The following is a 25,386-nucleotide window of genomic DNA, read 5'->3' as shown; positions in this document are numbered from 1 at the left end:
GAAAAGACAATCCAAACATGTAAAAGTTTGGGATCCCAGAAATGTTATGGGATTGTTGATTTATGGATAAAGATTAATCCATTTAAAATTTCGTTATAAAAAATAAAAATTAAATAATAGGATAATTAAAAAGTAAACAATTTAAATTACATTTAAAAAGTAATTTCATTAGATTTGAAACACAATAGAAAGAGAGAAAAAGAAATACAATGATAGGGAAAGGGAGATCCCTTCTATATTACGTATTCTTCCATCAAAATTCACCAACCCCCATTTTTGGGGACGCGCTTCAAGTTCACTCCAAGCGGCGCGTGGTCCTTTCTTTCACTTCCTCCACCTCAGATTTTTACGCTCAACCATAATAATATTCCACAAACTCAAAAATATTAAAATTATAAAAGCCCCCAAAACTATTGTTATTTTAACTTGCCACCCCCATTCCACCTCCCAAGATCTGCCACCTCATCATCTCTATATTCTATAAATATAACTCCATTTCCACTTCTTCCAACTCGCGCTCGCCCTTGTCTCTTCTCTTCTCTCTGTCGCTCCCCATCTCTCTCTCTCTCTCTCTCTCTCTTCCTACTTCGTTTCTCCACTCTCCATTTCTCTATCTCTCAGGGGAGCTTCATTTCTCTCTCCAGGTTCGTTCTCCACTTTCCTTTTCTTCTTCTTATGGCCGAGATCTGATTTCCTCCAGGATTCCTTTTTTTTTTTTTTTTTTTTTTTCACTTTAGATCTGATTCATTTGCTACGGGTTTTGTTTTATTTAGTCTTTTCATGTACTGGATCTGTCCATCGATGGCTTTTTAATTTTTACTTTTGCTGATTGAAATTTGTATATATATATATTTTTTTTACTTTACTCGTCGGATCTCTCATTTATTCATGCTTGTTCGTTTCTCTATCTTCTTGTTGTGTTCGCAATTCTATTGATGCTCTGCGGTCGCTTCATTTTCACGACAAATTGTTTTTTTTTCATCGATTTCAACTTGTGAATTAACTAATGCTCTGCATTGGACTGCACTCTTGGTTGATCCATGCATTAGGGGTTAGGGGATGTACAAATTTACTCGCGGTTTGGATTCGAGAAAGTTAAAAGGAAATGATTTTAAATCATGTGATTTGGAATTTGAGGAATGATTTTGAATTGATTACTTAGTTTGAAACTATTAGTTTGGATGTGACCATGTATTTAAATTTTTTTAGTTTGGATGTGACAGTAAAAGTTTAAGAATTTACTAATATAGGTTTTCATCTATGATGTGTTAATTGAAAATTAGAATATGACAAAGGCTAAAATGGTAATTTAAGTCTACATACTCTGAAATCAGACTCCATTAGTCGGGGAAGTTTTTAAAATAAAAACAGGGTTTTTGAAATCACTCTCTTTCTTACCTTAACAAATAACGAAATGCAATCCCTCACGAGGTTCCATAATTGAAATAGATGGAGAATGAAATGATAATGGTGTAAAATGTATAATGGAGGTTGTTTGTAAATTTAATAATTTTCGTTTGTGATTTGTTGAGCAGAACAATGGCATCCCACATTGTTGGATATCCCCGTATGGGACCCAAGAGAGAGCTTAAGTTTGCTCTTGAATCATTCTGGGATGGAAAGAGCTCTGCCGAAGATTTGAAAAAGGTGGCAGCGGATTTGAGGTCATCCATCTGGAAACAGATGGCTGATACTGGAATCAAGTACATCCCTAGCAACACTTTTTCATACTACGATCAGGTGCTTGATGCCACCGCAACTCTTGGAGCTGTTCCTCCTAGATATGGTTGGAATGGTGGTGAGATTGGATTTGACACCTACTTCTCCATGGCTAGAGGAAATGCATCTGTTCCAGCAATGGAAATGACCAAGTGGTTTGACACAAACTAGTAAGTAATCATGAATGGAAGAAACAAGACGTGTTCTAATAGAATGGAATTGGTATATGTATAGCTAACCCTGTCAATGCAATGATATGCAGCCATTTCATTGTCCCTGAGTTGGGACCAGAGATGAAATTCTCTTATGCTTCACACAAGGCAGTGGAGGAATATAAAGAAGCCAAGGCTGTAAGTGTTGTTCTCAAATGAATTTATGAAATTTAGATAATAGAAGAATCTATAAAGGGAGGTTTAGTTTAGTTGGTTGTAACTGTACTTATAATGGACTATGTTAATTTGTGCAGCTTGGAGTAGAAACTGTCCCCGTTCTTATTGGCCCAGTGTCATATTTGTTGCTCTCTAAGCCAGCTAAGGGTGTGGACAAGAGCTTCTCCCTTCTTTCCCTTCTTGACAAGATCCTTCCCATCTACAAGTAAAGAACTGTTGACTTATGTCTGTACTTTGAGTGTTGTCCATTAACGACTATCTCTTCTCATTTTTACTAATAATTGACCACTTATCAGGGAGGTTGTGTCAGATCTTAAGGCAGCTGGTGCTTCTTGGATTCAGTTTGATGAGCCTACATTGGTGAAGGATCTTGATTCTGACAAATTGAAGGCCTTCTCTGATGCATATGCTCAACTAGAATCAACTCTCTCTGGTTTGAACGTTCTTGTTGAGACATATTTTGCTGATATCCCTGCTGAAGCATACAAGACCTTGACTTCTTTGAAGGGCGTCACTGCCTATGGATTTGATTTGGTTCGTGGAACTAAGACACTTGATTTAATCAAGGGTGATTTCCCCAAGGGAAAGTTCCTCTTTGCTGGAGTAGTTGATGGAAGGAATATTTGGGCAAACGATCTTGCTGCCTCAGTCAGTGTATTGGAGGAACTAGCTGGCGTTGTGGGCAAAGGTATCTCCTGCTTAAATCTATGATATTTAATACATACACTGTATTTGATGTTATAGTTTGAGTTTTGAGACTGTTTTCTTACTGATCTCCTCTTTCCCCCTTCCGGCAGACCATCTTGTGGTCTCCACCTCCTGCTCACTTCTCCACACTGCTGTTGACCTTGTCAACGAAACTAAGTTGGATAACGAAATTAAATCATGGCTTGCTTTTGCTGCTCAAAAGATTATTGAGGTCAATGCATTGGCAAAGGCTTTGGCTGGTAACAAGGACGAGGTAATTTTTTGTGCCTGATTTAATTTGACTTGGCTGGGTGTTAGGCTATGTTACAAGCCGTATTTTCTAAACTCTTAAGCTAAGCTCGTGGATTCGTATTTGCAGGTATTTTTTGCTTCTAATGCCGGAGCTCATGCTTCAAGGAAGTCGTCTCCCAGGGTGACCAATGAGGCTGTTCAGAAAGCGGTGAGCTCATCTGTTCTTATCCATAAAGTGTTTAATTTTCTGTTTACTGACACTTAATGCTGATGAATTGCTTTGTTGTTTGCTTGCACAGGCTGCTGCTTTGAAGGGTTCCGATCATCGCCGTGCTACGAATGTTAGTGCAAGACTTGATGCTCAACAGAAGAAACTTAACCTTCCAGTCCTTCCCACCACCACCATTGGATCCTTCCCTCAAACTGTTGAACTCAGGAGGGTTCGCCGTGAATATAAAGCAAACAAGTGAGTAATTCACTAATACTACCTTTTCTTTAAAACCTGAATACAATTTGTTGCTGTTTCTAATATTGGAATCTTCATCGGCGTCCTATAGGATCTCTGAGGATGAATACGTTAAGGCTATTAAGGAGGAAATTAACAAGGTTGTCGAGCTCCAGGAAGAGCTTGATATTGATGTCTTGGTTCATGGAGAGCCCGAGGTGAGTTTTTTGGAGCCTTTTAAGACAGACGAAATGAAGGCTATCCTATCCTTCCCTTTTTTGTTTTCTCATTTTGCACCTTCTAACTAACTTTGGTTTTTATTTCACTGCAGAGGAACGATATGGTTGAATACTTCGGTGAGCAGTTGTCAGGTTTTGCCTTCACTGTTAATGGTTGGGTGCAATCATACGGATCACGTTGCGTGAAGCCTCCAATTATCTATGGTGATGTGAGCCGCCCAAAGCCCATGACTGTCTTCTGGTCAACCACAGCTCAGAGCATGACATCCCGCCCGATGAAGGGAATGCTTACTGGCCCTGTCACCATTCTCAACTGGTCCTTTGTTAGAGTCGACCAGCCAAGGTAGTAATGGAAGATAATGCCTCCATGAAAGAATTGTTGTTTGTTTGTTTTCCTTATGGCAATACCAACACCATACTTTTGTGTATGCTTTTGCCTTCCAGGTTTGAGACTTGTTACCAGATTGCTTTGGCCATCAAGGACGAGGTTGAGGATCTCGAGAAGGCTGGAATTAATGTTATCCAGATCGACGAGGCTGCTTTGAGAGAAGGGTTGCCTCTTAGGAAGTCTGAGCAAGCCTTCTACTTGGATTGGGCTGTTCACTCTTTCCGTATCACGAACGTTGGCGTCCAAGACACAACTCAGGTTACTAACCACTGCCATTTTTGTTACCATTGTTAGTACATTGATTAAAAATATTCAAATGAACCTAACATTTCACCATTCCCCAGATCCACACCCACATGTGCTACTCCAACTTCAACGACATCATCCAATCCATCATCGATATGGATGCCGATGTGATCACAATTGAGAACTCTCGCTCCGACGAGAAGCTCTTGTCAGTCTTCCGCGAGGGAGTGAAGTACGGTGCTGGAATCGGACCAGGTGTGTACGACATTCACTCTCCAAGAATACCATCAACTGAAGAGATTGCAGACCGCATCAACAAGATGCTTGCAGTGTTGGAGACAAACATCTTGTGGGTGAATCCTGACTGTGGACTCAAAACTCGCAAGTACGCCGAGGTGAACCCAGCCCTGAAAAACATGGTGGCGGCTGCAAAGCTTCTCCGAAAAGAGCTTGGGAGTGCTAAGTGAGTTTGAGTTCTTGTTGGAGGTTGTTGAGTGAGTATCCAACCGGTCCCTTGAAAAAAAAAAGGAAAGAGATGAGTTTGTTTTTGTTTGTCTAAATAACTGAGTTGCGAAATGTTTAGTAGTGTGTAGGTGTGCTCTTGGGAGCAATTCTTGCTTTCGATATTCTCTCTCTATATCTGTTTTTTTCCCCACCAAAGTGACCAAAACTGCATTATGTGTATGGAAAAGAAAAAAAGAAGAAATGGCATTGCTAGTTTTGGGGCATTTGATGATGGTCACATATGATGGCTTTTGTTACCCTAAATTCTTATGAATAGAATGGCTGATTCTCTCTTCGCCAATTCTTTTGTATCAATAGTTGAAATTTGCACTCCTACCCCTCAATCTTTTTTTTCCTCCTCATATATTGTTTAATACTTTGGAATTTGATTTGTATCCGTTTAAATTCTAAACCAATAATCGTATTAATTTGAATAATTCGATATTGACAAATTTATCTATTTACATTATCATTTAGATTTTTGGATAATAATCTTACTAAATTAAACTAATTAGTTTTCAACCATCAATTGCATAAAAAGAAATCAACCGGAAACGATATTAGTGGATGATTTTCTTTATTTCTCTTTTCTATTTTTAAAAGAGAATTAAATTATTGTTCATTAAAGTTTTGAGATAGATGAAATTTACGCAATGGGAAATATAAGCTCATCTGAGTTTTCATCAACAAAAACTAAACTTTTCTGAAAATTCGTTCAAATACTTTTCTACCCATCTTGATGATATAGAAATCTAGAAATAATAAATTTTTTAAATAAATCTTGATATTATTAGTACTATTTTTTACAATTTTCCTTGCCTCTCTTCTTATAGTTTTCATTTTTTTTTTTAAGGTGACAATATATTTAAAATACAAACCACTTATTCTATGGTTAAGACTCCAAAAGTACACAAATCAAAGTACATGAGATATAACTTACCCACAAAACAAACAAAGCACACAACTAAAAACAAAAAGGCATTCTCAGTTCAAACTAGAAGCAAAGTCAAAACCAAAACAGCAAAAAATGATGTTTGAAGTACGTTTTGGTGTTTAGTATACGAAATAAAATTGAAGTGTTTGATAACTACTCAAAACATATATTTGAATTTATTTTATATATATATATATAAAAAAATTTTAAATGATTTATTTTTAAAATTAAATACTTAAAAATTATTCAGACGACAATAAGTGAACGTTTTTTTAATAATGTTGTTTTAAAAATTATTGTAAAAATTAGGATAGAGTGAAGCAATTGACAAAAAATAGAGTAGTGAAGTGCGGGACTAGGCAAAGTTGTAGACGGGGTCTACGACTTCGTTGATGTGTCCACCTTCCATAGCTGTCCTCCATTCACATTTATTTTCTTTATACGTAATCATCATTAAAAAATTTAAACTTTCTAAAATTACGTCCACGACTTCATTAATAAAAAACGTTCACAATAAGTCAAAAGCTTAGTCAACACAAAACCCATGAATTGGAAAATACCAAGCGGCCCAAAATAGTAATGGTTTGATTGGATACAATACTTGATGCAAAAAAAGGAAAAAGAAGAACAAAAGACTACTGGGAAAGGAATCTAAAAGTCATGTATTTGTAAGGTTGATTGGAAGAAAGAAAGAACTCGTTTGCACCATCTATCACCCTTACTTTCTTATATTTGCAATAAGTTAAAAAAGAAAAAAGAAAAAAGAGCGTTTATACAGTTTTTTTTTATAAAATATATATATATATATTTTTATCATTTTATTACATTAGCAATGTTGGATTTTGGGGCAACCAAGGGGAAGCAAGAAGTGAAGTCCTTCCTCTCCACACTCTCCATCTTCTTCTCAATTTCTAGGGTTCTTCATTTTCTCTCTCTCTACTGAAACCCCTTCCTTTCATTCAACATGTTCAAAACAAAGCTTCAAGAACTCTGTCATCGCAAATCTTACAAATTACCTGAATACTCAGTGGTTAAACAAGGCCAAGACCACGACCCACGTTTTGAAGCCACTGTCACCGTCGACGGCAAGCAATTCTGTTCATCCACTCCTTCTAAATCTTCCAAGCAAGCACAGAACGATGCTGCTAAGCTTGCTTTTGACTTCTTTTCTCTTCCTTCTTTACCTCAACCGTCCCAGCAGCTTTGCCCTCAACCAGTTTTGCCAGAATCCTCTTCTCCCCCGAAACTAATTCCTTCTATTCTCCCATTTTCTCCCCCCTCTCTAGATTTATCTTCTTTTCCTCAGCCGTCTTTGCCTTCGCAATTGGGTACGTGTTAACACTCTTTTTTCTTCCCACTTTCCATTTTCTTCTATCACTATTTTGTTGAGTGTATTTGTTAATAGCATTTCCATTTTCATCTCTATAGCAATAAGATTATAAAGAAATTGCAAGTTTTTGTCTTCTTTTGGGGGGAAGGGTGATCTAGGTATTGGTTATTTTTAGAATAAGAACGATTTTCTATATTAGGTAATGTTTGTGGTTCCCCATCAAAATGTTGCTTCGTATGATTGTGTTGTTAGTAAGTTTATCATTACAAAAAATTATTCCAATGGACTACGAGTGAAGAAGATATACCATGCTTACAAAATGGAGGAACCAATTTACAAATTACCTCATTTAAGAGCTAGGCTAGGCAAGTAACTCGAGTGATGTGAGACTCTAAATCTTGCTCTTTGCAGCGAAGCTACGGTAATGTCTCTCCAGCCTAATATACCGAAAGACAGCCTTGATTTTTCCATAGGGTCTTTTTCTCCAGGGATGCTTGATTGAGTGATAGGAAGAAGAGTCCATATATTATCATTCTTATTATTTTTCTGATAAGAGACAGAGAACCTTATATATTATTTGGATTTTCAATATTCCATGATCCAAAAGCCAACCATAAGAAATCCCAAAAAGATCTTGCTAAGGAACACGAGCTGGAAAGGTATCTGTGAGCTTCAGAATCCCTTTTGCATGAAATACAAACAATTAGGAGAGATATAAGCCTGGGGGATGTTTGTTGTATTGTATCTTGTTTTGGGATGTTTAAAAAATGGCTCCCTTATAAAAAACTACACTTTTTTGGGCGGATATTTTCCTTCCCGGATGGTGTGATATATTTCATCTTTGGCATGGATTCCAAGTCCTGCTAGGGGTTTTGATCAGGATTTGGATGTGAAAACACCATCCTTGTACAAATTCAAGACTGATGCGTCCTTATTTATCAGGCATAATAAATGAAAGGGCATTTGAGTGCCTAGTCCATTCTTTAATTTCATCATCAGTAAGACTTCTTATTGGCCAAATGTTCCATGATCAAGATGGTCTCCCTTATGTTTTTTTTTTTTAAACGAAGACAAGAATATTTATTAATGTAAACTCAAAGTACAAGAGGATTACAGAGAAACCTAAAGGGGGGGGGGGGGTGAGCGGATCATAATATCCCAAAGAAAATCCAAAGACCATAAGAAGTCAAAGTACAACAATTACAGCGGTGCAAAACAACCAAAATAGTCAAAAATAAAACTGAAGAAAAAAACAATACAAGAAATGAACCAAAAACAGAAAAGATTGGTTTTCCAAAACCAGCAAACCGACATATTTAGGAATGTGGAAGTTGCAAGAGGATCAACAACAGATTAACCATAAAACTTGAAGGAAGACAACCCAATTTAAACATAGATCGTGAATGGAATAATCATTAAATTCTTGACTTAAAGAGCACTGGGTTGCTGCATTCCTTTTTGCAGTGTCCACAGTGTCTAACCAAGCCCCTGCCTGATACACTGATTGCGCTCAAACCAAATTTCTGCCAGCAGTGCTTTAAACATGTTTTCCCAATTAAACGTGGTCTCTTTGACAGAATCGGCCCCTTCAATAGCTGGAAAACGTTTGAGCTTTATCTAAAAGAGAAGATGGAGAGAGGTGAACTGAAAGAGACTTAATTGAGAATATACCTTATGGATCGATTTTCCTGATTCTTATAACCTCCATTTCAGTCACCCTTTCTGTCTAACAAGGATTGAGAAGCAGTACCACTGTCTGTAGACCAAGTAAATCTGTTGTTTTGTAATGGAATCTCCATAGGAAAGGCCACCTCAATGAAGTTGTTAAATAACTTCATTCCTCTTGTGTTCCTGCCTGAAGGAAAGCGCTCATGGGCCTATCTAATGACAGTAAAGTCCTTCCTAAATACCAAGTCTCAGCTGAACATGCTTGAAGGATAATAGCCCCGACCACGTTTGTAACCCAGCAACTCTTTTTACAAATCGTGAAGCAACTGATTGAGAGAGAGAACCTCCCTTTAATGGTTTCCACTATCAAAATCCTGCTTCGGTCCCACATGGTAAGCATCCCCCTGAAAATTCTTTTGATTCCACAAAGACCCAGCCAATGTCCCTAGAGCTCCAAAGTATTTTTGTATAAGTATTATTAAATCTTTCCATTTTAGATTCCTGGATCTTTACCAAAATCGGATTAATCGCTTTTAGGAACTTCTTGAGAGCAATGCACTTGGATGGAACCTTTGAGCCCCCTGTGTTCCAGGAGACTACCTTCATTGGTGGTAGTAACTACATTGCAGTGATAGAACAACTTGCTCAGACCAGAATAATACCACAATCTTTGACTATGGGCACCAACTCCTTCGACAAATCTGAAGATTTTAGCGAGGAGGACCGAGGGGTGTCGTCTAGCGGGGCACAATCAGCTTCAAATAGAACTTTAAATCCATCCCTTCAATTTTCGCATAAGCCTTATGACCAGGACACCTCAAGCCCGTTGAATCTTCACTACTAACATCGAAGGGTGAGTCTATCTCCATATATGCCTGCTTCTTAGTGGTGACAATAGAATGGCAAGGGGAACCTCGTACTAATGTTACCTTTGTATTAGGGTCCGTGAAATTCGAGTAATTGAGAAATTTTGGACTAGGAGAATTAGTTACTGACCTGTTGAAAGAATCAGGCTTGGACTTTGGAACCACACACCTCTAAGAGATTTGGGTTATCTTCAGAAAGGGAAGGCTTGAGTTCATGTTTCCGGTGGGGATCCAAAATAGGGGCTTTGGTCCCCCTTCTGTTAGTAGGGGTGTTTTGCCAGGCTGGTTTTTTTTTATGTGCCCTTGTATTCTTTTATTCTTTCTCAATAAAAGTTGTTTGGTTAAAGAAAAAAATGTTCCACGATCAAGAAACAATATTGCCTAAGGTCTAAAATGGATGCCTCATCCTTGAGGGTAAGAGGATATAAGGAGGGGAACTATGTATCCCATCGATGACCTAGATGACATAAATGGGCCTCATTTCATCATTTTATACCCAATCTGCCTATTAGCACTCTATTCATGCAAAATGACATTTAAATCTATAAATTTTTCATGAACTAGCTCAATTTTTACCAAAAAATATCACACATTTACTGTGGTATCAATTCTCAAATAGAACAGCTGATATTGAAAGGAAACATGGGGTAAAGGGTCTATCTCCTAGCAATTTATCCCCTCAAAAGTAAGTATTCTTCCCATCTCTTTCAACATAATGAACAAATTGGAAAAGAAAAGGAAGCTTAGTAAAAATCTCTTTTCATGTGTTTCTGGAAATGCATTTTAAATCCACCGAGAAGCCACTCAAAAGGGTCAGGGCTGTACTTGCTTATAATGACCTTGTGCCATAAGCTGTCTGTTCACGATGAAATTGCAATGACCATTTAGCCAAAATGACCTTGTTCCTGGCTCTTATGTTATCTCTGCCTAACCCTCCAAGGTTTAACAGCCTAGCCACCACCTCCCATTTCACAAGATGAGAACCTTTCCCCTCATTAACCCCCTCCCTTAACATTCCCTTTCTCAACTTCTCAAAAACCTACCTGACTGCACTAGGGACTCTAAAAAGGGACATAGAAATAGATCAGGTTGTTGTTCAGGACTTGGTGAATTGTATTTTATTTTTTTTGGATAAGAGGACTGAATGAAATGTAAACTTACCACTTTTTTTAAAAAAGAAAAAACTCTTCCTGAAATGTTGACTTTTTTTCAATCTTACGAATGACACGGTTTTTCAATCTTACGAATGACACGGTCCCACAATGTGAGCTTTCTAGGATTATGACCGTGGGGAAGGCCTAAAATTGGAAGAAGAAGAGGCTCCAACCTCACACCCCACCCTAGTGAACTGGAAAGTAAATGTTAACAGAACCGCAACTTAGAAAAATATGAGGCAAGTTAGTGTAGATTGTAGAAGTAGAAGTGATTTAGGTTGGATTGAATTCCCGACATGGGAAGAACAAATGGATGCAAACTTAAATACAAGTTGGCTGAAGGCATGGAAAACAAATGGATGTTGATTGAAATGACTTCTATTCCATAAAACAAGTTACATGTTAAGGGAGAATTCTGGAGGTTTCTGATAGAACACAGTGTAGATGTTCTTTATTCAACTTGGTAAAAGATACTTAAGTACAAAGACAGATTGATAGATTATCAATCCTGGAAATAAAACACAAAAATACAACAAAACAATAAGAACATACCACTCTGTTCTCCTCCTCTCATGGAAAAACAGCCCTCTCATAAAGTGAAAACTTCTCTCCACTCACAGACTCCTCTCCTTCCCTTTAAACTACCCCTTCCCTCCTAAATAACTGAAAGACCGTAAAAAATAACAGCACTACCCTTATAACTACCCAATAACTTCCGATTTCTCTTTCTTCTTTCTCCTACTATATTGCAATATTATGGGAGGTCTAACAGTTCCCTCCGTTAAAATGACCAACATATACCTTATGGTTGGGTGGCCGGTGAACCGGGTGGGCTTAGAGATTTGTAACCTAAAGATTCACAATAGAGCTTTATTGGCCAAGTGGCTGTAGTGCTTTGCCCTTGAGCTTGAATCCTTATGGCGTTAGATGATTGTGAACAAGCATGATCTCCATCATTTTGATTGGGTGGAGGGGTTAAAGGCACACATTGAAATTGGAAAGACATATCCTTTGAGTTTCCAACTTTCTTTCGATTCACTCGTATTGTTGGGTGGGGGGACAACAAGGAAACATATTTCTGGGAGCACCTGTGGGTGGGGGACAATACTCTTTGTTCTTTGTATCTGCATCTTTTTCTCTTGTCCTCTTTTAAAAACCGTTCGGTTTCGGATCGTTTGGTTTGGTCTAAAAATTTAGTGTCCTCTTTCGGGTTCCATCGTAATTTGTCTAATAGGGAAACCGAAAAGGTTGCTTCTCTTATTTCTTTGCTTGAGAGCTACAGTTTCAGGGAGGGGAGGAGGGATTTTCGTGTTTGGAGTTCTAACCCAAGTTAAGGTTTCTTGTGTAAATCCTTATTTAGTTTGTTGTTGGATCCCTCTCCCATTAGGAAGTATGTTTTGATGTGGTCTAGAGGATTAAGGTTCCTAAGAAAGTTAGATTCTTTATTTGGAAAGTCTTGCTTGGTCGTGTGAACATTGTTGATAGGCTTGTTAGGAGAAGAACCTCCCTTGTTGGGCCTTTTTGTTGTACTATTTGTCGGAAGGTAAAAGAAGACCTCAATCATCTCTTTTGGGATTGGCCGTATGTGTGGTGCTCTTTTTTGTAGGATTTTGATGTAATTATGCTGGCCAAAAGGAGCATTTGTGTGACGATTGAGGAGTTCCTCCTCCATCTGCCTTTTAGAGAGAAATGTCAATTTTTGTAGCTTGCTGGGGTGTATGCTATGCTTTGGGATAATTGGGGGGAGAAGAGTGATCGGGTATTTAGAGGTAGGGAAAGGGACTCTTGTGAGGTTTGGTCCTTAGCTAGATTTCATGTGTTCCTTTGGGTTTTGATTTTGAAGACCTTTTGTAACTATTCTATTGGTAACATTTTACTTAGTTGGAACCCCTTCTTTTAGTTGGGGTGTTTTGGTGGTCTTTTTTTTTTTGTATGCTCTTATATTCTTTTTTTTTTTCCTCAATAAAAGTTGTTGCTTTTATTTATAAAAAAAAAAAAAAAGAAGAAAAAGAAGAAAAGAACCCTTAAAATCCTTAGATCTAAAAATGTGCTCTAGTTAATTTTCCGCCTTAGATCTAAAGACTCACTGTAGCAGTAGGTATATTATTAGGGAGATAGAAGTGCAGTGAGCAAGTGTGCAAATGGTTTGGCCATGGAGAGATAGTGGGCACATGCTTTAGATTACTGAAGATTGATCATGTCTAGAAATAGTGGGATGAAAGAGAACGCATCACATGCATCAAAGAGAGACTGAATCTTGGGTTGGAGCATGTTCATTGCAAGATGATGGGATAAACTTCCACAAGATGTTTTCAATAAAATGGAGCCTAGTGTAACTGTTTTCTGAAAATCATTTCTGGATTTGTTCCCGCCAAATACTGACCTGTTATTGTTATTACATCTGCATTTATAGAAAAATAAAATTAAACATGATTCCATCAACTCACTCAACGTACAGTTTTCAATTCCTCTGTTATAATCTTAATGACTTTGACATGGTTGCACTAATTCCTTAAAATATTTGGCCTTGCTGTAATTGTTTGTTATCCTGGACAACACAAAGTCAAGAAGGGGTAAGTTAAAGTAGGAACTGTAGGATTTAGATATTAAATTGATTTTTCTAATGTGCAAGAATACATAAAGTTGTCACTTTTCTTTTCTTGCAGGCAATTTTGGTGCGATAGCTAACCTGGACAACAAAGTTACTTCCCCACCGAGACCAGAAGTAAAGCTTGAGGTGGCAAACAAATCTTCTGAACTTAAGGAATCTAGTAAAGGTTTTAAAAACAGCATTCAATGCTTACAAAGCTTTCCAGTACCTCTTCACATTTTTAAAAAAATAATTATTGTTTGTATTTGAGCCAGCAAATTATTTTCTAATCATGCACACTTATGGATGCTCATAGTTATATTCAATAACGTGGTCTGATTCTTCCTGTAGATTCTCCCATCATGAGTAATATGGACGTCAAATTTGCAGGACAGTCAGTTGAACCAAAAATTCTGAACACTGACAAGTCTCCCGTGGTTGAAGACTTCGACAAAGAATGCCTTAAATTGACTGGTTAGAAAGGATTACCACTAAATTACTCTACATTAATGAAGATATACTGCTTCAATATTATGGTAACGTTGTGGCACAGCTTGGTTCATTTTGACCAGTTATTCTAAGCACGTGGTATGATTTTACTAATCTCCTAACCAGTCGAGGTGGTTGAACACTTTAAGGGGGTGTTTGGCCCTTAAAGGGAGTTCCTCCTCGATCCGTCTTTTAGGGAGAAAGATTGGTTTCTTTGGCTTGCTGGTCTGTGCATGGTTTTGTGGGATGTGTAGAACAGGAGGGTGTTTAGGGGTGTGGAGAGGGATCCTTTGGAGTTATGGTCCCTTGTTTGCTTTCTTGTTTTCCTTTGGGCTTCGATTTCAAAGACTTTTGGTTATTATTCTCTACAGGAGGGATTTGTTGGATACCCAGATTAGTGTAGGATTAGGGGTATAAGGGTAATTAGATAGTTAGGCAGTTACATATAGTAGTGGTTATAAATAAGAAGTTGGAGAGGGAAGAAGGGGGATTATTAAGTAGTTAGGTCTTGAGTAATATTGTCAAGAAAGGGGGGTTCCAAGTACCATAAACTTGGATCATATTGTAGTTCTTTGATTCTCAATATATTTCAAATTTTAATTCTTGTTAGGGACGAGTGTTCCATCTTTTTGGTATCCAAGCGTAATTACCTGGGAAACGATTAGCCATGGCACATAAATGGTTCGAGGAGAAACTCGAAGAATTCGATCAGGAAGTTTTTGGAATAAGAGTGGAGTTGCATAAATTGCCAATGATCGAAGAAAACTTGTCATTGATGGCGAAGAGCATTGAACGATTGGGCATCCAAGTGGCGAAACAATAACAGCAACAACAGTTGCTATTGAAATACATCGAAGGAATGGTGAAGGAGAAATCGACGATGACTAAAGGGATGGAAGGTTCGTTTAAGTAACGGACATTTGATTGGGAGTATCGTTGAAGGAGGAAATACGATGATGAAAGAAATCAAGTTTGAAGTGAAGATTTAGTAAATCTAAAGGAGAAGAAAATTCGAACGATTGGAGCAAATTCAAGAAGGTGCAGATACCGGTTTTCGGTGGAAACAATCCAAACTCTTGGTTGTTCAGAGCTGACCGTTAGTTCGAAATTCATAAGTTGGAGAAGTTGACGGTGGCCGTAATTAGCTTCGACAGGGCGACATCGGACTAGTACAGATCGTACGAAGAGCATGAACCTTTCCAGAATTGGGTAGATTTGAAACAAAGATTATTAATCCGATTCCGATTGGTGAGGGAGGGATCCATTTGTGGAAGATTCTTGGCCATCAAGCAAGAGATGACTGTAGAGGAATATCGTAATTTGTTTGATAAGTTGGTGGCACTATTGCCACACCTGCCGAAAGAAGTGTTGGAAGTAACATTCATGAATGGGCTGAGCCCATAGATCAAGGTGGAGGTGGAGTGTTGGGAGCCAATTGGGCTAGCTCAAATGATGAAATTGGCCCAGCGTGTTGAAAACAGAGGGATCACGAGAAGATAAGGCCCAAACTACCATACCTATTGTTAAAACTAACTTTCCATTGAATGTGAATGAATCGAAAACAAGAGGAAATTTTCCGATGAGAACCATAACCTTGCAAGGTGTGGCCGCAAGAGAGAACCAGCGCGAAGGACTGTCGAAAAGACTAACTGATGCAGAATTCTAAGCTCGGAGGGAGAAAGGTCTTTGTTTTCATGTGAAGAAAAGTATCACGCCGGTTATCCTTGTAAGGTGAAGGAGCAGAAGGAGTTGAGAGTGCTGGTTGTTTGAGAAAACGGAGTGGAAATAGAGATAATTGAGGAAGACTATCACGAGGAAGAAGTTGAGATGAAAACAATGGAGGTGGAGAAAGAAGAAAAACCAAACATTGAGTTGTGAATAAACTCAGTGGTTGGCTTGACCAATCCGGGCACAATGAAGGTAAAAGGGAAAATCAAAGAAGAGGAGGTTATTTTGTGGGGAGTTCCCCGTTCATCCTTGAGAGATAGGAGAGGCAGAGAGGGAAATTTCTTCATTGTTCTTAGTTCCGAATTGATATCTTATTAGTTCTACTTTGTAATCGGATTCCCCTTTTTTGTGGTTTTTTTTTTTGTGTTTTCCAATGTATTCTTTCATTGTTTTAGATGAAAGTTGTTATTTAAATAAAGAGAAGGGGTGTTTGGTTCTTGGTGAGATTTCTTGTTTCGCTTTGTGCTTCGGTTTCAAAGTTTTTATTTATTTATTGTAAATATTCCTTAAGCAACATCATAGTGGGGATTTTTTTTGAAGGGGGTGCTTTTGTGGGCTTTTTTTTTTTTTTTTTTTTTTTTTTTTTTTTATTTAATTCTTTTTCCTGTATGCCTTTGTTTTCTTTGATGTTTCTTTTCTCTATGAAAGTTGTTGATTATTAAAAAAAGAAAAGGAGTTTTTGGCCCATGAGCTTAATAAGTCAAATACATTTTTTCCTTCAACAATTAACAAGATAAATACACATTCTCTATGAGAATTGAATTCCCTTCTTGCCTCTTAAGAAAATTTCAATATGCTCAAATCTTTTGTATGGGATTGACTATGAATAAGGTCATTGGGGATTGAATAATTAGTGCATCAAAGGGGTTAGGTGATCATCAGTTGGTTATAGTCAATTTTGGGCTAAAACAAATGCCAACCGGCTACTACTGACATATAAGATTTGATCAGTCAGTTTTAGATGATTTTTGGGAGGTTGTTGATGGCAATCGACCGTCCATATGATCGGCTGGTAAGTTTTGGCTGGTTTTGTATGTCTGGCAAATTAAACAAAAAATGCAATAAAGATGAGAAAAAACAAAATCAAAGAGAAGAGAGAAGCAAAGGAAAAGAAGAAAATAACAGAAGGTAATAACGTAAAAGAAAAAGGGGAAAGAGATTTTAGAAGGAATAAATCAAGAAAGAAAACGAATAAAAATCTTATCCAAAGGATAGAAGAGAAATAGAGAGAGCCCATATTGGCGGCAGTTTTAACGTCGACGGAGGCTGGTGGGAGGAGGGAAGAGAAAAGAAAGAAGGGGATGAAGAAGAAGGTGTGATGAGAAGATAGGCTAGAAGGAAATAGGAGGGAAAATTAGGAGAATCGGATTTTGGGAAATGGCAGGGAAAAGAAGAGAATCAAATTTTGGGATATGGGAGTGGGAGGGAGATTGCCATGTGTGAGAGAAGAGAGAGGAAGAAAACAAATTTTTCTTCTAATAACCGATCTTAAAGAAGTGGCTATAAGTTATTTTCATACACTTCTGGAAGAGGTCAATTTAAGTGAAGAGGAAAGTTGGGGTCTTTGCATTTTTTTCTTCCTGAAACGGTTTTGATTGTGTGAATATAGGAGCTTTTTTTTGGTTAAAGAGCTTGATTCAGGTAGACACCTTAGACATATCTGTATTTATTTATTTTTATTTTATTAATTTGGATTGGAGAATTTTCGAGTAAATGGGTTTCTCCTAGGTGTCTCAATCATCCACAGCCTTTAGGATAGTTCCTTTTCGTTTTTTCTAGCATTACCTCCTTTCTTATTTAAAGAAAAAAGAACGAAAAAAAAAGACTAAGCCGTAGTTGACTTAGAGAATGTAGTGCCTACTTGGTCGAAGAATGGCACTTGGGAATAGACTGACTTATGATTGGACAAGATTCAAACAATTTTATTATGAATTTTTTTTTATTTCGATCATTTCAAGAGAGAAAGCTACATACGAGGTTATTGGCTTCATGTGAAGGACGTATGTGAGTGTTTGGTTGCATCAAAATGCTAGCTGCATACCGAATCTATTCTATGTATAATAGTAGGCGAAGAAAGGAACTTCATAAATGAACTTAAGCTAAACATAGCTGTTGAGGTGAAGATGTTATTGATGGATATGACTTATGAGTGAGGAAAAGGAACTTAAAGTTATTACCTAGTATGAGAAAAAGGCTGGGTATCAACTGTAGTAGTTATAATCCAAAAGTTGGGAAGAATGCAGATGTGACAATACCTAAGCGGCTAAGCCTCCAAACTTTCAATTCAACACAAAAAGATAGTATCTTGGTGTACAATTTTTGAGCACCTTTTGTATACATTTCTCACTTGGTGCAAATTCACCTTTTTTTTTCTTTTTCTTTTTTGGTGTGGTTAAAATCTCAAATCTCTTATATTGTCTTATAATAGTTTGATGTAATATCTCACTGCAGTTGTTGCCCTTTTGTAATTTCACACATAGTGAAATTCTAATTGAATGTCTCTTAAAAAATGGGTAGTCGTACTGCAGAAGTGATTAGGTAGGCCTGCAAATAGGAAAAGAACATGGTTTATGCTTCTTTACAGTGAGAATTCATTGATGTGAGAACAAGGACTCGCTAATATTGGTTGTATTTTTTTCTCTGGGGGGATAAAAGTACCATTTTTCTGTCATTCAAATCAATAAGATTGCAAGAGGAATCCAAATACGAAACAGTGCCTTACCAACAAGAACAGAAGCAACTAATAACATATATAAGTACTGCAATCATCTCCCGAGTTTTTCTTCAATTCATAATCCCAATATCTCTATCTTATCATAATCTTGTTTGTAGTGTGTGCACATGTGTTTGGTGTTTTGAGAAAAGGCTTATCTTTTTAGTTCTTTCTTGTTATTTTTTCCCATGTATCTCACAGTTTTCAGTCCGAATTTGAAGTTCATACTGCCACTCCAGTTATGTATGATTATTTATCAGAACTTGGCTACTTCTTTTGATGCTCATAGGTATGCAACATTTGTACAAGAATAAGCTGCAAAATTTCTCCCAGAAGAGAAGCCTCACTTTACCTATGTACACATGTGAGCGTGATGGCCCACCCCATGCTAGTCGCTTCAGATGTAAAGTGGAAATAGATGGAAAGACTTATGGAAGTCCAGAATTTCATGGCACATTGAAAGATGCTGAGAATGCAGTTGCAAAAGTTGCTTTAATGTGTTTATGTCAAGATGGAGCTCAAGAGGCTAGTATTCTAATTTAACCTTCAATGAAAAAGAATAAATAATTGCACTGCACATAAATGAATGAAACAACCATCTCTCACGTGTTACTTCTAAATTTCTGGATGTTTATTTCTTTTATAAATGATAGGATTCTGATTCTGGCCTTTACAAAAATCTCTTACAAGAGATGGCCCAAAAAGGAGGTCTAGGTTTACCAGCTTATTCAACATCGCAATCGGGTGAAGTTCATGTACCGGTCTTTGTTTCTACAGTGAAAGTAGGAGAAGAAAATTTCGAAGGGAAACCATCAAGAACTAAGAAACAAGCTGAGATGAGTGCTGCAAAAGTTGCTTTTTTTACCATAAAGGAGGGTAAGTGTTATTGGCAAGTATATCTATTGAGTACCTTTTTGTCGGTTTCAGTTCTTAGCAAAGCTTTTAATCACCTTAAGCATGCACATTTTTTTCTCTCTAAATTCTATGATTGAGGTATGCAATGTGCACAAGTTTATGGTCCGATGAGACATGGGAGTCAATGGACTAGAGCATAATACTTATCCTAAATGTTTAAACTATTGATCACCAATTATGGATGGCTTGAACTTGCCTTGAGTTTCTTTGCTTAGCTTTATATCATTTACTAGGGGTGAGGATGATAGACTGAAAAACCGAGCCGACTAACCAAATTGAAGTTGGTCGGGGTTGGTTTCGGAAAGTTTCAAATCAAGAATTTTCAGAAAGCATTTTTAAGTATTAAACCGACCGACACAAACCGACCCTTACTCATCAATGTTGAGGTCGATTTGACACTTTACTAAATCGACTATGGTCGGTTCGAGGTCGGTTTTGTTAAAAAACCGACTCCAACCGGCAGATGATCACCCCTAGCATTTACTATATTTTGTGCAATTTGCAATCTAGGCAAGATTGCATCTTCTAGAGAACGAGCTTCTCAAGTCATTTCGTCTAGCTTGCAATCAAATGTCAGCACTGGCCAGGTACTGCAAGTGATCTTCAGTATGGGTGTAAGCGGTTTGGTTTGGTCCGAGTTTCATATAAAACCGGAATCGAACCGCTCATTTGATGAAAGAACAAGTCTAAACCGGTACTGAACCTGTGTCATTGATGAACCGAGTCGTCCGAACCGTTTGGGCTGCCAGTTTGGTCAGCTCGGATCTCGGTTCATCGAATACATACATGTGCACGTATGCTTCATCACAAGTGCCTTTTTATTAAGAAATAAAATAAAATTTTGCACGTTCACTAGATTCGAACCACATCCTGGTGTTTCTAGGTGTGCTCCCCCATCAACCTAACCAGTAACCTTTTGGTTACATTACTCACACTTGATATATTTAGTTTATCGGCCGGTTTGGTTATGCAGTTTACTTTTTTTGGCAAACCCAAAATTGACTGTTATTTTTGGTTTTTTAGTTCTCCAACCCGAAATCTTCAAACCAAGCCATTTCAAATCGAACCAATAAAGCGGTTTTGGTCGGTTTGAGTGGTTTCACAGTTTTCTCGGTTTTTCCTTGCATCCCTAGTCACCAGTCCTGGAATTTCAGATCTGAACATGGCAATTGAGAAACAACACAATGATGGAAGTGGTTTTGCCCCCTTAGACTATTATATTAAGTACTCTGTTGCTTGGTTATTACGTATGTTAATGGAAAATTAGGGTTTACGGATTATTATTATTTTTCATTATAATTTTTCTTTTTAGCATTTTATATTTATGTATTTTTCTTTAGTGGTATTTTTGAGGCCTATTTTTTCCTCTACATAAAAGGTCGTTATGTAGTCTTTATTATTCTGATTTTTTCTATATATTATATAAAATTATCAACATAAGTTCCCAATATTTCTCGTCTATTGAACATTAGATGAACTGATGGCATGCAATCAAAAATTTTCAAATTCCTCTAACTCCAATAAACCCTCACCCAAATATGATATAGAAAACTTATTCAAACCTTGAAACATGTTAGATACATTTCAACCGTTAAGTTTCTGACTATTGTCATCTTGTATTATAAATTTATTGTTCTACATTAGTCAGTCTTTTATTCCATGTTTAGGATCTCAAAGCATTTCAACAAGAAAGAGAGCTCCATCGTGTGACCTTGCTATTGAAGTTCCCCGTGCTATTGCGACATCATCCCATAATGTTGCTCAACCAGGTGAGAGCAATGATTACGTCTCAAGGATAGTCTCAAAGCTAGAAGCTGGAAAAAGCTCATCTTCCAAAAGGATATTTGTTTGTCCTCGTCAACCGAATATGACAATTCCGAAGGAAAGTTCGGTATTACCAATAAGTGATGACCAATGGGTTGCATTCTCGGTCGAAACTGGAAGTAGTCAATAACTTTGCCATGAATAATGGACTTTTGAATTGTAACTTAACCTTGCTCAGGACTGAAGTATGTCAACTCCTAATGCTTAGGTAGATACATATGTATCTATTAACTCAGAATTGTGGACAATACTTGGAACAACATCGTTGATGTTTGCTTGCTTTTGTGGTTTAGAATTATTGGTAGGCTTAGTTTTTACCTGCAACTTGATCTTCATTGTAAAAAGGCGTATTATAATAATTATATATTATCAGAAGTTACTTTTGTTTTTGCTTTTAAATCTGTTATGAGTAGGAGGCTATTATCTCTTGAGTTTTGCACAAGATAGAAGTATTCTCAATGTTGCATCTTATTAGCTATTTGGTTTCCGTCATCCGCTGTATAATGCTGTTTAATAGGGAAATGATGGTGGTGGCTTCTCTCATTGATCGAGGGTTTTTTAACTTTAGATTTGGGAGACAGGATGTTGGTGTTTGGAATCCTACCTCTTTAGAGGATTTCTCTTGTAAGTCTTTCTCTAGAATGCTATTGGATCATCTCTTGTTGAGTTAGCTTTTGATGTTTTGTGGAAGATTAAGATTCCAAAAAAAGGTCTTTAAGTTCTTTTTTTGGTAAGTTCTGCTAAGTCGTGTGAGCATAATGGATAGAGTCTCGAGAAAGTTACCTACATTAAAGGGTCTTTTTGTTGTATCCTTTGTTAGAAGGTGGAGGAAAACTTCGAAGAAGGAGAGTGTTAATTTGCAAAATTAGTGTAGATTTTTTACCCTCTTTCCAAGAGTTTAGGTTTGTGATTGCTCGTCAGTGGGACATTCGTTTGGTGATTGTAGAGTTCTTCCATCTACACTTGCGTGCTTTGTTGTGGGATCTTTAAGGGGAGGAAGATCAGTGTTTTGAATTGTTGATAGAGACCCTTGTGATGTTTCATGTTTCTCTTTGAGCTTAAGATTGTTTGTAATTATTTTTTGAACATTATTTTACTTAGTTGGAATCCCTTTCTATTAGTGGAGGTTTTCTTTGTAACCGCAAAAGAGAAAAGCAGGCACTTCTACAATTTTCAATTCTATTTTATTTAAAATCCTCCAAATGTCTGTTGGAGAAGATTTTTCATAAAAGTTAGGTTTACATTATATTATTTACTTTTGGCCAAAACTTTCAAGTCACTATCACTTTAAATAATTAATTTTCATAAATCAACCGTCATGCAAAGAGGTTATAAATAATGTCAAGTATGTCATCTAATTTTCACACATTAACCATTTGCAAATCTATTTTCTTTGAAGGTACTATACGGAACAAATCTCAAAGTCAGGGATAAAAATGAAAGTTTCCAACATAATTGAAATTATCCCAAAGTTTATGGATATTTTATTACCTATTTTCTTGATAATGAATATTTAAGTTAAAGTATGAAGCTTTAAAGGTATATTATATACATTGAATATTTGAAGAACTGAGAGGAAAATAAAACCATTGGAGCAATTAAGCAAAGTGGCTGTGTTTGGCTGTTGAGTATAATCACTGAGCTTTCTTTGTGGCCAAAGCAACAAAAAAATCTGTATAATCATCACAAAAAGTTCTCCCACAAATTGCTTCTGTTAATTGAATGCCATATTTTCCTTTGAAAGCCCTTTGAATTTCATCCAAATCAACCTCAGCTCTGCTTAACATTACTCTCTTCAATGCTTCACCACTTTCTCCACCCTTTATGCTTTTGTAGAGCACCTGATTCATTAAATCATATTCATATGCATGCAAAGTTTTTTCACTTCATAAAAAAGTCATTTTCAAAATAAAATTAACTCATATCATTTGTGTATAAATGAAACCTTGGCAAAATACTTTGGAGGATTACATATACACTTGATGACTGTCCGTAGGGCATTCTCGAATTCTCCACAATTTCGAAACTTAAGGTCCTGAAAAGTGTAAGGCTATGACAATGTGTAGCACTTTTAGGACTAATAATTGAGTATATAACAACATTTTTAAGGTAATTCTATCAGCAGCGATATAATCTATTGATAGACTTTTAGTGTTCGAAATTAAATTTTATTATGTTTGTAAATTCTTTTGTATTATGTCATATACGCTAATACTTTAAATCTGATAACTATATTTGCAACCGGATACAAAATACATGACCTTAGGAATATGTAATTTGAGAGGGTTGGAAACAGAGTTGATAAAAAGGAAAAGATAATACAATACCTTGGTAAAGTTATGACCAAAGATGTGTCGGTAGCAAGAAAAAGTAAGCTTTAGCTGTGGAATGCTTCTTTTAGTGAGCATTTCAAGAACAAAAGCTTCCTCTATGGCTCCTGAATTGTCTTTTACTGTTTCATACAGCCTTCTAGCATCACACTTGGCAATATGTTCGCTAATATCAGCATTATGGGCTTTGTGTGAGGCAGCCAATGCTACAAGAATCTAATGCAAATTTTCAGTATTTGTGCCACATTTAAATCAGCATGTAAATAACAAAAAAAATTGAACTTTTTTTTGTTCTTTTTTACTTCTTTACCTTTTGATATGAATGGGGAGGGTCTATGTTGATGATATCTTGATCTAATTGCTTTTTATATCTTGCTCTATAAGATTGTCTAATAAGAAAGATTTGGCTTGATTTTCTCCCCACAAATATTTCAATAAGAGCCTTGAAATTAGTGTCCCCTGGTTCGAGTGCTTCTCGAGCGAAAACCGCATCCCGTTCATGAGAATCAAGCATCCATAACGACAAGGCTCGATTTATCGGCTCGACATCAATTGTCCCTAGTCTTTCCACCAAATCCTCACCATAGATTTCCTTGTAGATTCTCCTTGTTTGTTGTCTTTCCATCGCGTTTCGACGAGCAAGAATTTGAACCATCACATTGCTTCTCTGATCCCATGAATCATGAATGTCTCTACAATCATTTTCAATACCGAGGTTGTGGATCGACATGTTGTGGATTTTGGTAGCCATAGGAAACTTTGGTTATGTTGCAAAAGACAGCCATTGACTGACATATATAAAGGGCAGAGAAGCCAACAAAAAGATAATGGAAAGAAATGAAAGTGAATTGGTTTGCTTATGTGTACCATTGGATTATGTGTGAGTGAGTGTGTGTGTGTTGTCTTTCAAAGCACAAAATTAAAGGAGGAAGTTTCTTTGGCTTTTCTTCTCACTTTTGAAGAAGGAAGTGATGAGGCAAAGCTTGGCTGCATTGGGACTTTGTGGCATGTGACTGTGAGCTTTGTTTTGTGAAATAATGGTTTGTTGGGTTTCCTTGTAGACAATGAGTATGAATGCAAACCCTTTTGTGCATGATATCATTTCTCTACTGTCCCCATTCCAACCTTTTTTCTACTTTTTTTTTTCTTTTTTCTATTTTTTTTACCTAACAACCCCTTCTTTTCAATTTCAAAAAAGTTGCATATATGGAGACTTAGAGGACTTAAGAACAAAAACCAATTTTCTTGCGTTTGAAGAAAGACAAATTTTCACATGGATCATCTTGGGTTTTGCCAAAAAGACTTTAATCATTAGTTAGACGTTATTATAACACGTGTAAATTAAAGTATGGATGTTGAACGGGTATGATAAGAGATTTTAGGGCTATGGTCTCCCAATACAACAAAACTATATGCATCCAATCTTTCTTTTAACCACTCATCTAAGGAGAGGTTCCACTTAGGACATTCAAAGTAATTTTGCTAACATAAAAGAGACCATTACAAATATAACAACGACCATGGTCAAAATATTAGCATATATAACAGAATTTGTAGATATATAACTCTTAAATCTTTGATTGAAGTGTTTGAACACAAGACATCTTAGACCTAGCTTATTGCTCCAGTACTATTTCAAATCACTGATTGAAACAAACGCTTAAGCCGATAAATAAAGACAAATTTAATATAAGATTTAACAATAACAAAATTTAGATTAAGCTCTAAAGGTTTAGCAGTAATGATAGACTCTACCATTGATAGAATTCCATAAATAATAGATTTTTAATACTGATAAAATTTGTTATATTTGCAATTCTTTAAAATTGCATTGCTAAAGAACGATCGCCTTACACTTTTTACTTTCCTTCCTCTGACAAAAGTTGTTTTCTTTCCTATATATAAGACCTATGACATACAAAATTTTAAATTAGCTAGAGTGATATCAATCTTGATAGGGTCAACATCCTTTATGG

General features: G+C 36.8%; 3 protein-coding genes across 5 annotated transcripts; 2 read left to right on the top strand and 1 right to left on the bottom strand.

The window, feature by feature from the left end:
- Window positions 1-440: 440 nt before the first annotated feature.
- LOC103502698 (5-methyltetrahydropteroyltriglutamate--homocysteine methyltransferase-like) lies at window positions 441-5,184 on the top strand. Its single transcript, XM_051083810.1, has 12 exons — window positions 441-644; window positions 1,536-1,889; window positions 1,982-2,069; window positions 2,186-2,313; window positions 2,405-2,796; window positions 2,906-3,069; window positions 3,175-3,255; window positions 3,347-3,513; window positions 3,605-3,710; window positions 3,824-4,074; window positions 4,176-4,377; window positions 4,464-5,184. The coding sequence occupies exons 2-12, from the start codon at window positions 1,540-1,542 to the stop codon at window positions 4,830-4,832; spliced, it is 2,298 nt and encodes a 765-aa protein (XP_050939767.1). The 5' UTR covers window positions 441-644; window positions 1,536-1,539; the 3' UTR covers window positions 4,833-5,184.
- Window positions 5,185-6,503: 1,319 nt separating this feature from the next.
- LOC103502699 (double-stranded RNA-binding protein 1) lies at window positions 6,504-21,479 on the top strand. Of its 3 annotated transcripts, none has more exons than XM_008466732.2 (6): window positions 6,504-7,131; window positions 13,488-13,598; window positions 13,763-13,885; window positions 18,631-18,866; window positions 18,995-19,217; window positions 20,924-21,479. In XM_008466732.2, the coding sequence occupies exons 1-6, from the start codon at window positions 6,768-6,770 to the stop codon at window positions 21,208-21,210; spliced, it is 1,344 nt and encodes a 447-aa protein (XP_008464954.1). In that variant the 5' UTR covers window positions 6,504-6,767; the 3' UTR covers window positions 21,211-21,479. The 3 variants fall into 3 exon arrangements, with proteins under 3 accessions (XP_008464954.1, XP_050939766.1, XP_008464955.1); XM_051083809.1 differs by having other exon boundaries at window positions 6,621-7,131; window positions 13,802-13,885; XM_008466733.3 differs by lacking the exon at window positions 13,763-13,885 and having other exon boundaries at window positions 6,621-7,131.
- A 1,053-nt stretch (window positions 21,480-22,532) lies between these two features.
- LOC103502700 (annexin Gh1-like) lies at window positions 22,533-24,180 on the bottom strand. Its single transcript, XM_008466734.3, has 4 exons — window positions 23,721-24,180; window positions 23,408-23,626; window positions 23,026-23,115; window positions 22,533-22,921 (listed from the first exon to the last, which is right to left on the bottom strand). The coding sequence occupies exons 1-4, from the start codon at window positions 24,159-24,161 to the stop codon at window positions 22,715-22,717; spliced, it is 957 nt and encodes a 318-aa protein (XP_008464956.2). The 5' UTR covers window positions 24,162-24,180; the 3' UTR covers window positions 22,533-22,714.
- Between the last annotated feature and the right edge of the window lie 1,206 nt (window positions 24,181-25,386).

This window comes from Cucumis melo, chromosome 4, assembly GCF_025177605.1.
Source record: "Cucumis melo cultivar AY chromosome 4, USDA_Cmelo_AY_1.0, whole genome shotgun sequence".
Taxonomy (NCBI): domain Eukaryota; kingdom Viridiplantae; phylum Streptophyta; class Magnoliopsida; order Cucurbitales; family Cucurbitaceae; genus Cucumis; species Cucumis melo.
The sequence above is the reverse complement of the archived record's forward strand: the minus strand, read 5'-3'. Positions and strand labels throughout refer to the sequence as shown.